Source organism: Tasmannia lanceolata, unplaced genomic scaffold (assembly GCF_043159265.1).
Source record: "Tasmannia lanceolata isolate RefF3 unplaced genomic scaffold, GAP_Taslan_0.1 ptg000012l, whole genome shotgun sequence".
In the NCBI taxonomy this organism is placed as follows: Eukaryota; Viridiplantae; Streptophyta; class Magnoliopsida; order Canellales; family Winteraceae; genus Tasmannia; species Tasmannia lanceolata.
The window spans coordinates 30,614,884-30,629,808 of NW_027518689.1; the positions used below are offsets into that span (position 1 = coordinate 30,614,884).

The following is a 14,925-nucleotide window of genomic DNA, read 5'->3' on the forward strand; positions in this document are numbered from 1 at the left end:
TACCAAAAATCAGCCCTATAGGATTATCCTAACCCAATCAAAGGTGGAGTGGAAATGGACAGACACTGTGTGTCTATGTTTCTGCCCATTTTTCCCTTCAACAGATGGCAGGGTTAGGATGATCCTATAGGGCTGATTTTTGCTACACACCCTATCCATGGAAGGGCCTTCCAAATGAATGCTTTGGATCCCCAAAAAATGTGGGCCAGGTGTGTTTTTGAGATATAGCTTAGATAAGCTTATCTAAGCTATAGCTTAGGAACACTTTCCTCTGTGTGCGTGTGTGTGTGTGTGTGTGTGTGTAAATCTGCCGAAAATCGTAACAGACCCACTTTTTAGAAGGACAAGAGAAAGCAAAGAGGGTACCTACTTGTATGAGGTTGAAATTTTTCTAAGAGATGCTCCATGAAGCCGAAAACAAGCTGTACACGAGGTTTCTTCTTCGCTTTCTTCTTCTCTTCCCTTCTTTTCTTTTCTTTCCTTTTCTTTTTTTCTTTTTGAACATGATCCTCTCTCTCTCTCTCTCTCTCTTTCCATCAAAATTGGGCATGAGTGCACGTACTACTTTCTTTCTTTTTTATTATTACCCCCCCTCCCCCTTTTTCTTGATTTGCTTGCTAAAAATTTACCAATAGAAGGAAAGCTTCCAAGTTTCTCTACTCTCTTTGGCTTATCACAAAAGTAAGTTGGCTATAAAGAAGGGATTTGAATTTCAACCCAAAAGAGGTGCGCCAATAATATTTTCATACATTTTCCAATCTCCACCAAAAGAGGTGCGCACAACTCAATTTTTGAGTCGTGCGCAAGATCTCCCCAATAAGTGGAGATCGAATCTCCAATCTCCCTTATTTATCCCTTTCTTTCTTTATATTTAAATGGTTTTTGATAGCTTCTTTAAATATTTAGTTATATTTGGTAATTTTCAAGGCACATACCTTAGTAAATATAAGGCATGCCATGTATATCTATATAAATGAGGGTGGTCCCACACTACACGTTTTCCCATGAGAGGGAAAATGTGGATATCTCCACTAAATGAGGTATACTCTCTTTATTTAATAAGTTTCCAATGATTTATCTTTCCGCGGAAAACTTAATCCCCAAGCTACTAAAGAAATAAATTAGATTAAACAAGAGCCATTGATCCTTGACCGATTGATCTAAGTAAATGAAGGATGAATAAGAGATCCAATTTCAGGATCAAGGATCAATCTAAAGTGGATCGATGATCTCGATCCTCGAATTATGATCCATTGGTCTAAAATTCACAATTTATAGAAATGAAAGAAGGGATCAAAAGGGTGGTCGTTATAGGGTCACTAGGGATTGTTGCCTGAATGGGCTAGTATGACTCAGAGGCTTAATAGCGGAGTCCTCATGGGCTAATTTTTTATGCAAAACCTCATGGAAATGGTCTACTAGGGAAGTGTTGCCTCAATGGATTGGATGTGACTCGAGCCTCGATGGGCAAGTCTTCATGAGAGCTTTTTGTAGAACTCTCGCACCGATAAACATAAGAAGATTAATAATAGAAGGGAAAGGGATAATTCTAATCTGATCTAACACCCCAACTATCCAATAGTTGGATCGTGCCAGATCTAAACTGATATATTCCAACAGCTCATTCCTACTAAACAAAATCTTATAGCATGTTTAGATTGTGATGCTGATCAGAAAAATGGCTTGTCAGTAACAAAAGTATGACTTCCCATCCGTCACGGCTCAACCCCACCGTGTAAATATTGTTCGGTTCTCGATTTTTCTACCCTCCCGGTTTATTTTCCAACAACACTACCCGTGCCCGACCCACTCTGCAGGGCCCGAGTGGAGATGCTAAAAACGCATCTTCATAGGGAGAGGGGGAATCCACATATATAGCCCAGCAACTTTTTCCTCCCTTTCCGAAGTGGGATCTCACAATCCACCACCCTTGGGGCCCAACGTCCTCGCTGCAACACCGTATTAGAGGGAGGTCCCACTCTGAAACCACTATGGCACACCATGACCTCACTGTGTAAATATTGTCTGGTTTTGGGTTTTTTCACCCTCCCCGGTTTTATTTTCCATCAACACTAACTATGCCCGACCCACTCCCCAAGGCCCGCCCCTTGGAGATGCTGAAAATGCATCCACACAGGGAGGGGGAATCCACATATATAGCCCAACAACTTTCCTCCCTTTCCAACATGGGATCTAAGAATTCACCCTCCTTGGAGCCCAGCGTCCTCCCTGGGACATCGTACTAGAGGGAGGTCCCGCTCTAATACCATCATGTCACGGCCCTACCCCACTATGTAAATATTGTCTAGTTCTGGGTTCTGGGTTTTTCCACTCTCTCCGCGCAATGGAGATGATGAAAACATGTCTACACAAGGAGAGGGGGAATCCTCATGTATAGCCCAACAACTTTTCCTCCCTTTCCGATGTGGGATCTTACAATTCACCCCCATTGGGGCCAGCGTCCTCGTTGGCATACCATACTGGAGGGAGGTCCTGCCTTGATACCATTATCTCACGCCCCGACCACACTGTAAATATTGTCTAGTTTTGGGTTTTTCCACCCTCCTCGGTAGGGCCCGCCTCTTGGCGATAGTGAAAACGCCTCTACACAGGGAGAGGGGGTATCCACATATATTGCATGGCAACTTTTCCTTCCTTTCCGATGTGGGATCTCACAATCCACCCCCTTGGGTCCCAGCGTCCTCCCTAACACATCGTACTAGAGGGAGTTCCCGCTCTAATACCATTATGTCACGCCCCGACTACACTGTGTAAATATTGTCCGGTTCTGGGTTTTTTCATGCCCCTTAAAGATGCTGAAAACACATCTACAGAGGGAAAGGGGAATCCACATATTTAGCCCAACAACTTTTTCATCCCTTTCCGATGTGGGATCTCACAATCCACCCCCTTTGAGCCAGCGTCCTCGCTAGCAGTGTGTAAATATTGTCTAGTTCTTATTTTTTCCACCCTCCACACTTTTACTTTCCACCAGCACTAACCGTGCCCGACTCACTCCGTAGGGCCCACTCCTTGGAGATGCTGAAAAGGCATCTACATAGGGAGAAGGGGAATCCACATATATAGCCCAAGAACTTTTGCTCCCTTTCCAATGTGGGATCTCACATCCTCGGGCTCGGATTGTTATCACCTCTGGTGTTGGCAAAACCAACTTATTCATCTTGTTTTATTGAAATTTATAAACTAGGCAGATTAGAAATTATTTGTAAGGCCCACATTATGAATTAGTTACAAAATCAAACCCTCTAACCAGTAGGCTTAATCCTACTTGACATGACTATGCCTTATTCAACTTAATTTTCTCTAAAATTAGACAATTTCCTTTGCATGAAAATTATATTAATTAGTTTACATGAAAATCTCAGTTTATCAGGCATTAAAGATCCGTGCTTGCATGATTGGCTTGATTATTATGCTTTTCATTGACTGAATATAATCGTGTACTTCTGTATTTCTTTAAATTTATGAGTGGGTATTTGTGAATGAATGATTGTAAATGAGAAATATAAGTTCACTGTTAAGAATATAGGCTGACGTACTTCTTATGTTACTTGGGCTTGCTATATATTATTATTGTATTTGACATATTAACCACTAGATGGTGATTGAATAAATCATTAGGTTAAATGAGTGGCCTCCTCAAGATAATATTAAACATATTAATGATATACTTCTTTGTGTAAGGTAATACTGTGTATACCAATCACCATATATTATCTTATACTTTGCATGGAGATGTTGCCGAATGTATGGTATACACCTATTATCCTATACTTTGCATGGAGATGTTAAAGAAATGGTTGCTTTATTGACAAAAAATAATGCTACAAGCTGATTATTTCTTGTGTTCTGGAATATTAGCATGCAAAAGACCTTGGAACGCTATCAGAGGTACACAAAAGATGGTAATGGTAGCATCAACAACAAAGCAGTAGAACGAAACGTGCAGGTCATTCTTCTCTCATTTTATTCAATATGACATTCATGGTAGAGTTCCTTAAGAAGTTTATGTGACATGACAAATTCCCCTTGTTTATTCATTCTCTTCAAATATTGTTGATGTAGATGGCAAGCCGAAGTTGTGCCCTGTCAAGATACTCTCTCGATGTGGAGTCTTGGAGGCTTAAAACACACTTATTTAGACCCCTACAATCACACAATGTACACACATATATCTCACGACTTCTTTTACACCACACTTATTCACTCCCTTTCAATCACATGCCCAAGCCCTTCACTCACTTTCTGACGTAGGAATAGCGTACGATCGATAATGGAGAAGATGATCCGATCAAAAGATTACGAAGGATAATCGTGGGGCTTGAAAGCTAACCCACATTTGGAGGGAAACTCCAAGAAACAAGTGTATGAACACTTTTTCTCCACAAATTTCATTCAATGTTTTAATTGTCCACAAAAAAACAAGTTGCTCTTCTCATTTCATTTGACTATCTTTATAGAGCTAATCTCTCTTTCCAATTACATGTAATATTAAGAGAAGCAACTACAATAAAAATAACTCCTAAATCATATTCAAAGCAACTAAATGTGATAAAAAGACATTTGCTAAGCTAACCTTAGCTACTTGTACTTTAACTATTCCAATTAAGGGTATTGCTAATCTTAATAACTAAGAAAGGAAACTTAATATCCCATGAAAAGGTTTGTTGCCCTTTTGTGGGGAATTACAATTGGAAACTTTATAAAGATTGCTTTTTTAAAAGAATGCCTAACTTAAAAATATAAAATTAGTAATTAACTAATAATGTAAGTAAACTAAGTTTAAAATAGAAATATACTGAGTTGGAAATATGCTAGGCCCGATCGCCGATATGAACCGTTGATCTGTCATCACGTGAGATGCTCTTGCATCAAATCCCCTTTCTTGAAGAAAACTCGATCACGAGGTTCAATACAAAATTTTCAAATGTGGAGAGTAAGGATCAGGATGGCTAAAATAGAGGTACTTCTCACAGTTACCTCGATCTGAAGCCCCTTCCAATGAATCAGATACTTCCATCGAGCAAGTAAAGTAACATTTTTGGGCATGCAGTGAGGTACTATTCGGATGGAAAGCCGCCCTTGAAATACTCAAACCAGGTGGTGTATTCAAAATGAAACCTTCACTATTCTCAAAATTAAGGGCCAGATAATCGTCGATGTGAGGCCAATATTTGTCCTTCACGTGATAGATTTGCTCGTCTCCCTAGCTCTCTGCCTCTTGCTCATTAATCAAGTTTCTTGTCAAGGCCTCGAATTTCCACTAAAGCTTGTGCAAAGCTCGCTCCATTTCCAGGCACAATTCTCGTTCATCAAGTAACTGGCATGTCAACTCTTCTACTTGACACTCTAGTTTGCTATTGGTGGTTTGTAGATCTTCTATGGGAGGATTTTGAGGCTCCCGAGAACAATGGCAAGCAATTCGAATCCTCCAGGTGCGCAACAAACACCACATGCCTGCAACGTAGAACCTTCCTTACAAGCATACAAGGATACCATGCTCAAAATATCTCATACAACACTAGCAAAATCATCCAAATAAACAAAATTTCCTTTAGTGACCAAAGTGAATTAGAGAAATACTAAGTATCTCCATCGTCAAATGAACTAAAGTGTCAAGTATTAGCCGCTTCCAATTCCTCATTAAACTGGCATCCAAATAGAAAATTTAAACCATTATAGTTCTTCAAAAGGCGATTATATTTTCACCCCCTTTTAACGTGATTTGACGTCAAAAAGTGTTAAAGTTGTCCATTGTTCACGTTATAAGGGGGCCGAATGCGTACTGTAGAGGGGGTGAAAATATCATCTCCCTTCTCCAAATTGTTCAGGATAAAATAATAAACTCACATGTCTCAAATAAAATAGAAATTTTAAACAAACATTTCAAAAAAAATAGAAATTTTAAACAAATAGAAGCTCCATAGTGCTAGACTAATCAAGCACTCTCCCTGATCTCACATGAAATCAAGACTCAGGATTTGAAAAATGGAAGAAAACAAGAATGAGCTCGAAAGCTAGTAACGTAATGCATCCCTAGTTGGGTCTAAGCATACCATGAACACAAAAGGTTAAAACTTGATTTTAATAGAGCATAATAAGAAATGACTAGGCACAAAATGTATTATTATGAATTCTTACTTTTTATCAAAACCGATAAAACCCAAAGCAAAGTTAAACATATACAGATACTAATAATCTCATGTGCATAGGCTATGGAGACGTATATCCCAATGACAAGAGTAAGATAACACATATCATATGTTGAAGAGCGTGCAAGGGTAGTTTAGTCATTACTTATATGTTGAGGGGTATTGTAGTCTTTGTACCATATTTCCCTACTTTGGGCCTATATATAGCTCATATTCATGGGAGGACTCCTTAGTCGAGACTCTCCATCCTCTCCATTCATCTTCTTCTTCCTCTTACCCTTATATCCATTTCTAACATGGTATCAGAGCAAAGATCCTAGGAAAGGAAGAAGAAGAGTTCTATCCATGTCTCTTTCATGCCATTCTCTCTCTCTCTCTCTCTCTCTCTCTCTCTCTCTCTCTCTCTCTCTCTCACACACACACACACACACACACACACACACACACACACACACTGTTTTCTCTTTTCATTTTGGGGTTATTGAAAATCAAACATTATTTTCTCTCCCCACAAATCCCTAAATCTCTTTCCCTATATTCTCTCGCTCCATGTCTCTCTCTTTGTGCTCTCTTTGTGCGCACAAACCCTAAAATCTCTCACGTGCTTTCTCTGTTTTTTCGCATTTGCACAAACCCTTTTTGGGTTTTTCGTAAACCCATATTCTCTCTCTCTCTCTCTCTCTCTCTCTCTCTCTCTTGCACAAAACACGTCTCATCCCACGACATTGCGGTAAAACCCATCTCTTTGCCATAAAACCCTCTATTTTGGGTTTGCCGTAAACCTTTAAAAAATCTCATTTCTCTATCTATCTATCTATCTCTCTCTCTCTCTCTCTCTCTCTCTCTCTCTCTCAAAACTTTTCATCTCTTGCAACCCCCATCTCTCGTTGCCCATTTACCAAAATCCTTTTTGGGGTTTCTCTATCACCTATTCCTCCATAAATCCAATTCGTCTCTAAATGTTAGTCATTGTTGGGTTTCTTCTAGTTTTCTACATCCCCTTTCTTTATGTTTTAAATCATTTCTTTCTTTCTTTCTTTCTTTTTTGAAGTCTCATCCCCCCATGCACTCCATACTAATCATCGTCCTCGTCATCTTTTATGTCTTTTGTGTTGATGTCAAAGGTGCGAACCAAGTGTTTGTTGAAATGTCTAAAACAGATGTTGTGCCTTTGAGTTCTCTTTTCCACCGCACGTTGAAGGCCATAGGCCTAATGTAGTGTTGCCTTGTTGTTGTCATGTTTTCATCTCCGGAATGATGTAGTCTCGCCCGAGGGAGAGTGTTGTTGGCGGTTCTCTTTATGTTCTCTTTATGATCTCCATCCTTCTTGTTGTTGGTTGGTTGGTGGTTGTTCTTCCTCGCCTATCTTGTTATCTTCTCTAGTTGATGTTATTTCACCATTCTTTGTGTTCTTAGTTGTTTCCTTCCCCATGATGTAGTTTCGTCCTCCTTGTTGGTTGCTTCTTCATGTTATCCGCTTCGTTCCTTCTATGGTTGGTCCCTTCTTCGTGTTCTTGGTTGGTACTTCTACACGTGTGTAGTTTCTCTACTTAGTTCTATCCATTCATCATGGATTGCAACATGGTTTGCGTTGCAATCCATTTCTCATTGTCCAGCTATATGACCGGGCGTTAGCGTTGCTTTCGGCCTTTTGTCAAGAGGAAACTGTTCGAGGACACCACCGGTATTAAAATCCAAACTCGCCTCATCTCGTTGCGTCTCGCAAAGTAGTTGCTAAGAGAATGTTTGGAGGGCACTCCTGGTTAAGCTGGTTGGTAGGATAATCCTTTATGGGAGGAGTTGGCCCCGTGACCTGCTAACTCCTCCCCCGATAGGCCTAGCAGGTGTAGGCCGGAACCTTGGTGGTTTGCTTATGAGTTGCAAGAGGATTTGTGCATGTGACGCACACAGCAGGAAATCATACTACAACTCGTGTGGCGTGCCCTAAGGGAGCTTTGGGTGCGGACTGCGAGTTATCCACAGGGATGCTCCAGTTTCTTTTGTCGAGGATGGGGGCAAAAGACAGTGCATGTTGGGTTGGGTTCCCACATGTATTGCATGTATGGACCGGTGCAGGGGGCTAGCTATACTGTTTGCCTTGTGCATCACGGTACGTCTTGTGGGCAGGCCAATCTCTAGGTCTTCCATGAGTTCGTGCTGGGATGACCTCAGTTGCCCTCGCGAGGTGTACACCTTGCGGATCAGTCCATGGGGCATCTTGCTCCTTGGATGACCAAGCCCCAGTGCTTGGCGGATTGGTGCGTGGCATCGTCATGCCTCGTACTCGATGGACTTTGCATTGGGCTCCAAGGCCTGATGTTCAATGTACTCGTGATGCAGGCTGATCATGAGAGGGGTATCTAGAAGTGCATGTGAAAATCTGATTAAAGTTGCCTGTTGAACAGCTTAGAGACTGAGTGCACATTCGAAGCATCAAGGGGTGTTGGCGTGTAGGGCCTTCAAAGCCTTGCACGGTTGAAGGCTTGCCCTTGCATTCGTGCATGTTGGGGCGCCGGACCAGTTATTCTAATGCTCAAACATTAGGCACTTGACAGTTGGTATCAGAGCAAAAATGTAAAGCTATGAATTCAAAGTGTGCTTTGATGGTTGGAATCACATGGTATCTACTGGCAGATCAAAGCAGGTTGTGAATGCAAGAGTTTGTTAAGGAGCTATGATACAGTTGATGTCTATGCTGGCATAGTTGCAACAATTGCAGTGTTTGTGGCTATGGTTAATGCATTTCTAGTGCATGTGACAATGCACAAAAGAACGGGAACCGCTTTCAATTGTGGCAGAGGTTGTAAGAGCTTGAATGTTAACCAAGTGGCGGCAGCTTGGTGTGCTAAGTTGCGGATGTCTTTGAATCTAACACTTTGAAAGTCCATTAGTCAGCCGATGAAGAGCTGAAACTACGTAGGTATGTTTCTTTCTAAAAAGTGAAGCAAAGCTTTCTCAGTGTTGTGTGTGTGACATCATTGAGCTGTGTTGGTGGCATGGGTTACCTTTTTAAGCTCGGCAAACAAAGTGGCAAAGTATGGCAACTTGGAAGTTTGAACTCTCCCCTATTCTACCTAAGTCGTGCAGTAGAGGCACGATGGCCTAGAAAGATTCGAACTGTTTATGTTTGTCTAAGCATTGCTCAATGGATTTGCTCGAAGCTTGATACAGTGGAAGAGCAGCAACCATCATCAAATGAATTGACATGTTTCAATGACCCACCGATGTGTGAGATAGGAAGTGGCAGTTGGGGAGTTGTAAATGCTCCGTTGCAGTGTTGGCTAAACAGCGATGTGTTTGCATTTGGCCTTAAGGGCTTGCTATAACAAAGGGTTGGCTTGCTGGCAGAAGCTTTCCCCTATCAGATGAGGTGTTGAACGTGTCGGCACCAAAGCGCTTTACAGAAGTGAAATTGCTTACTCAGTGTGATGGCATAACCAGTTTGATGAACTAGCAGTATGCTCTCAGTGAAGCGGAAGCACCGATGAACCAAGGTCAAGGTAGAACCAGCGAGAAAGGTGTCCATACTGGGGACCAACAAGGTGAAGGTGTTCACGGCCTCGACGAACTAGCAGACATGCTTAGGGTGAAGAGCTGGTCAGTGACTAAGTACTTGGATGGCAGTTCACAATCATTATGAAGCATGCGAGATGCTCATCTCAGAAAGACCTTGGAACGGATGCCAAGGCCGCTTAGATCAACAATGGGTTTGCTGTGCTGATATGGGACAGTGTGGTGAGCTCAGATGGTATATAGGTTGACTGTGTTGGTATGGGACATCATAGTAGACTTGTGTGTTTCTTGCTGCTATCGAATTTCTATGTTTGTTGAAACTGAAAAGGCAGTTCAATCTGGATGATGGAAGATTTGGGTGGTTAGCAGTGTGAGTACTAGCTGCAAGTACCCAAGGAGACCATTAGTGGCATAAGGGTTGATTGTTCAAATCAAGTACTATGGCGTTGGACCAAAGCAAGCAAGACTAAGCGTTGTAGTTGGGGATGTAGTATGTTCCCCCTACAGGGGATTACTCTTGCACCTAGCCAGAGTAATAGGTGTGTTGCAGTGCTAATCCCAACAGGGGATTCTTGGCCTCACTAGGAGGCGGGACCTATCACGATTCCTTTCACCCAGGGATATGATTTGTTTCCCCGCGAATGTTCCCACTTTGTGTGGCTTCCGCAGTAGTCGATCCCACCAGGGGATCCTTTGCCTCACAAGAGGCGGAACCTACGACGGTTCCTCGCCCAAGAATGTAAGCTACTTCCTGGAGCTCATTCGCGCATGGGCAACCAGTGGCAAGTGCCGTGCCGGCAGTGATGGCACTCTCTCAGCGTTTGTAAGTATCGACACAAGACCTTCCACAGTGTTTATAGGCACCGTCAGAAAACCATCGCCTAGTTTGGTGGAGTCCAAGAAAACCATTGACATTGAAGATAACTCCAGAAGATCTATAACGCAATGGTTGACAGAACTTGAGGCAGTGTGGTATGCAGTAGAAGTCAGACTGGACAGATTGTCGAAGTACCAGTGACAACTTTTTTCAAGATTGTGAAGACGTCCTCAGTGTCGACGAGGACGTCGACGTTATGAGGTGGGGGAGTGTCACGGGGAAACAATTCGAGGACACAACCAGTATTAAAATCCAAACTCGCCTCTTCTCGTTGCTTCTCGCAAAGTAGTTGCTAAGAGAACATTTGGAGGGCACTCCTGGTTAAGCTGGTCGGTTGGCTAATCCCTTAAAGGAGGAGTTGGCCCCGTGACCTACTGACTCCTTCCCTGATAGGCCTAGCAGGTGTAGGCCGAAACCTTGGTGGTTTGCTTATGGGTTGCAAGAGGACTTGCTTGTGCTTGTGACACACACAGCAGGAAATCATACTACAACTCATGGGCATGTCCTAAGGGAGCTTTGGGTGCGGACTGCGAGTTATCCACAGGGATGCTCCAGTTTCTTTGGTCGAGGATGGGGTCCAAAGACAGTGCATGTTGGGTTGGGTTCCCACATGTATTGCGCGTACGGACCGATGCAAGGGGCTAGCTATACTATTTGCCTTCTGCACCGCGGTACGTCTTGTGGGCAGGCCAATCTCTAGGTCTTCCATGAGTTCGTGCCGGGGCGACCTCGGTTGCCCTCCCAAGGTGTACACCTTGTAGATCAGTCCATGGGGCATCTTGCTGCTTGGATGACCAAGCCCCAGTGCTTGGCGGATTGGTGCATGGCATCATCATGCCTCGTACTTGATGGACTTTGCATTGGGCTCGAAGGCCTGATGTTTGATGTACTCGTGATGCAGGCTGATCATGAGAGAGGGTATCTAGAAGTACAGGTCAAGATCTGAGCCAAGTAGCCTGTTGAACAGCTTAGAGACTGTGTGCACATTCGAAGCATCAAGGGGTGTTCGCGTGTAGGGCCTTCAGAGCCTTACACGGTTGAAGGCTTGCCCTAGCATTCGCGCATGTTGGGGCACTGCACGGGTTATTCCGCTGATCAAACATTAGGCCTATGACACTTGTCTCTCTCCAAGAGACGTGGTATCCCCCGTCGTTGGTTGGTTGTCTCTCTAGGCGACGTGGTGTCCCCCGTCATTTGTCAGTTATCGTCCCAGGCGACGTGCTCTTCGTCGTCGTTGGTTGGTACTCTCTACATGCAATGTGGTGTCCTCCGTCATTGGTTGATTATGTGCTTAGGCAATTTTTTGCCCGCTGTCGTTGGTTGGTGTTCTCTCCAGTTGACGTAGCATCTCCTGTTGTTGGTTGGTTATCTCTCCATGTGATGTGGTGTCCCTCGTCATTGGTTGGTTATCTTCCTAGTCGACGCGCTGTCTGGCGTCGTTGGTTGGTTATCTTCCAAAGCGACTTTCTGTCCGTTGTCGTTGGTTGGTTATCTTCCTAGGCGACGTGTTATCCGCCATCATTAGTTGGTTCCTCTCACCTTTCTAGTGGTGGGAGTTCTTCTTCCATTGGCAATGTGCTGCTCAGCTAATGTCTCTGCATAATACTTCGTCGTTGCTCGTGTGCGTGCCTTTGGTGTGCGTATTTTGTTAGTGATTCATTACAGTTCTCTGTTGCGGCACCTTTGTTGGATCCTTATTGGTATGCAGATTTGTGTGCCGTGCTCTGATTCAAAGGGAGGCCCTATTGCTATTGCTCTCACCGTCATGCTGATTCAGGGTGGGAGTTGTTCTTTTCTGATGGCCGTTGATCTCACCGTGTACTAAGTGTGGCCTTTGCCCTTTTTTGAATGTTTTTCATTATGTATTCACCACACCAGCTTGAGGGGGAGTGTTGTACCAAGCTGGCTTTGTGTATGGGATTATCTCTTTTGTTGTATGAGTATTTTAGTTGCTTATTGTAGTTTTCTTTGTACGAAGTTGGAGTTCTTTAATATATACACTCCAGCTTTAGGGGTAGTGTTGAAGAGTGTGCAAGGGTAGTTTAATCTTTACTTGTATGTTGAGGGTATTGTAGTCTCTGGACCATATTGCCCTACTTTGGGCCTATATATAATTCATGGGAGGACTCCTTAGTGGAGACTCTTCACCTCTCCATTCCTCTTTTTCTTCCTCTTACCCTTGTTCAATTTCTAACATCATAGATGTCAGATGTACTGTAGTACCACATAACAGAGCACGGACACCGCTATTACACCAGCGGCTTGGAGCAAAACTAGTTTCTCAAATTACAAGTGGACAGGTCAACGTTTAGTCCCTTGGAAAGCTAACCCACATTTGGAGTGAAACTCCAAGAAACAAGTGTAAGAACACCTTTTCTCCATAAATCACACTTTTCATTTGTTAGTAGTGCTGTAATTACATACCCATATGGGGCTATTCTTGTCATTGTACTTGTAACCCTAGTATCACACATATATATATTTCGCATGAGAGGGAGAGCTACTAACTCTCTCATATTCTCTTCTTAATTTCCTTCTCCATCACTATGGTATTAGAGCCCAAGGGTTACCGTGCCCTAGAGACCACCCTTAGGGGTCACCACCACTTCTGATGCAAACCGCCACCCACTAGCCCCTCCCCATCCGTATTGCACAACCCATCATTGTATTGGGCATTTCACCCCTATCACAAACCCCCCAGTATCCCTGTCGTATGTAACCCCTTGTCAATCCCTTTCGCATTGCGCATATTACGCAACCCACTTTTGATGTAGATCGAGCCCAGTCAATGCACTATTTGGCCAAGATTTGAGACAAAGTAGCCACGGCGTGGCTTGGATGAAGATCAACGGTCAAGATTAGCTTGGGCTCAACGCAAGGAAGTGACAAAGGGTACTTTTTTGTGTGTGTGGAGACCACAATGTCCAAGATGTGTGTAGGTGATGTGTGTGTATGTGTAACACATCAATAATGTGTGGGCCATGTGTGTGGGGCCCACTTAAGGGCTGAAATGACTATAAATAGGGGTTGGGATAGAGATTAGTAGAGTTTTGAAAATATATTTTTTGGAGAGTTTGGAGTTTGTAGAGGCTTGGAGGTGTTCCAAGAGAAGAGATGGAGGTTTTAACTGTTAGAGATTTGCACCTTCATGGAGTGATGCGCATCTTCTCTTTGGATTGTCGGTTCATCTTGTCTAGTGCAAGATCCGGCACCTTCACATGGGAAAATCTTGTCGAGTGCAAGATCACATGAAGTATGTAATTTCCTTTTCCTATCTTAGGAATTCTATCCAATTTTCTCTGCATTATCCTTCTTTATAGTTCTTAGGTCATATGAGTTTCTGTTGAGAGAGTAAATTTATCGATCTGTATTTTAGACATTCCAATCCCTAAATTTCTTGAAAATCAGCCCTCTTTTCATGAGAATTTCCACACATTTGCTGTAGATTTTAGATCTAGATTGGATCTGAAATTTCGTCGCTTGCCCTGCGTCAAAATGGTATCAAAGCATTTACAAAGCTTTTCAGCCTTTGTAGATCTTGGGGAGTTTTTTAAGATAATATTTTCATTTGAAACTTAGGGTTTCAGCTCTCCTGTTGTTGAGTTTGTTTAAGGCCACAAGAGTATTGTGCTTGAGTGGGTGTGTTTCAAGCTTTTCTTCTTCCTCGGATCAGTGGCTCATCCCTTGTGAATTAAGGGCATTTAATTCTCTTGATCTTGTCATCCGCTAGTCAAATATCTTATCATTTTCAAAAAATTCCATGTAAAGAAGAACAAACCCCCTTCGTTACTGGTTCGTATGGCATCCTGAAATGGAATGAATTCAGACTCTGAATTCCCATCCTCGTCATCTCTATACTAAAATCACTTTACATAGTAAGATTTTATGAGAAATATTTGGACCTTAATTTGCAAGATGGGCAGCAAAGATATTTGGCAAAGGAAGCCATCGGTTTCATTTTTTTCCTTCCAGGAACCATGTGATGCGACCATAAATCATTTGTTCACATGTATTGTGTCACGCCCCCAAGCCATACACATACACACATAATCAATACACAAGGCTTAGGGGTGCGACCGCACCGTACACCTGCAAAGCAAGCTTCACAAGTATACAAGGCTAGCAAAACAAATATCAAAACCATCTGCAATAATCCAAATAATCTAAATATCCAAATTTAAATGTCTTACATTAATCCAATAATCAAATCTCAATCACTTTCCAAATCTTTCACCTAACCCATAATCCCATAAAATCAAAGTACATAATCAAATGACATAATCTCAATAGTCCTAAACAATACTCACTGTCTAAATAATATAAAATACTAGAAGATACCGATAGCCAAATATCAGGGTCACT

At 42.6% G+C, this 14,925-nt stretch overlaps 1 protein-coding gene across 2 annotated transcripts in view; it reads left to right on the forward strand.

The window, feature by feature from the left end:
* The first annotated feature begins 3,856 nt into the window (after positions 1-3,856).
* The window catches only part of LOC143887179 (MADS-box protein SOC1-like), a 34,370-nt gene continuing 23,301 nt past the window's right edge, over positions 3,857-14,925 (forward strand). For both annotated transcript variants that reach the window (XM_077391282.1, XM_077391283.1), the window contains exon 1: positions 3,857-3,970. In XM_077391282.1, the coding sequence (XP_077247397.1) occupies positions 3,884-3,970 (87 nt within the window). In that variant the 5' untranslated portion in view covers positions 3,857-3,883. The remainder of the gene's footprint in view (positions 3,971-14,925) is intronic.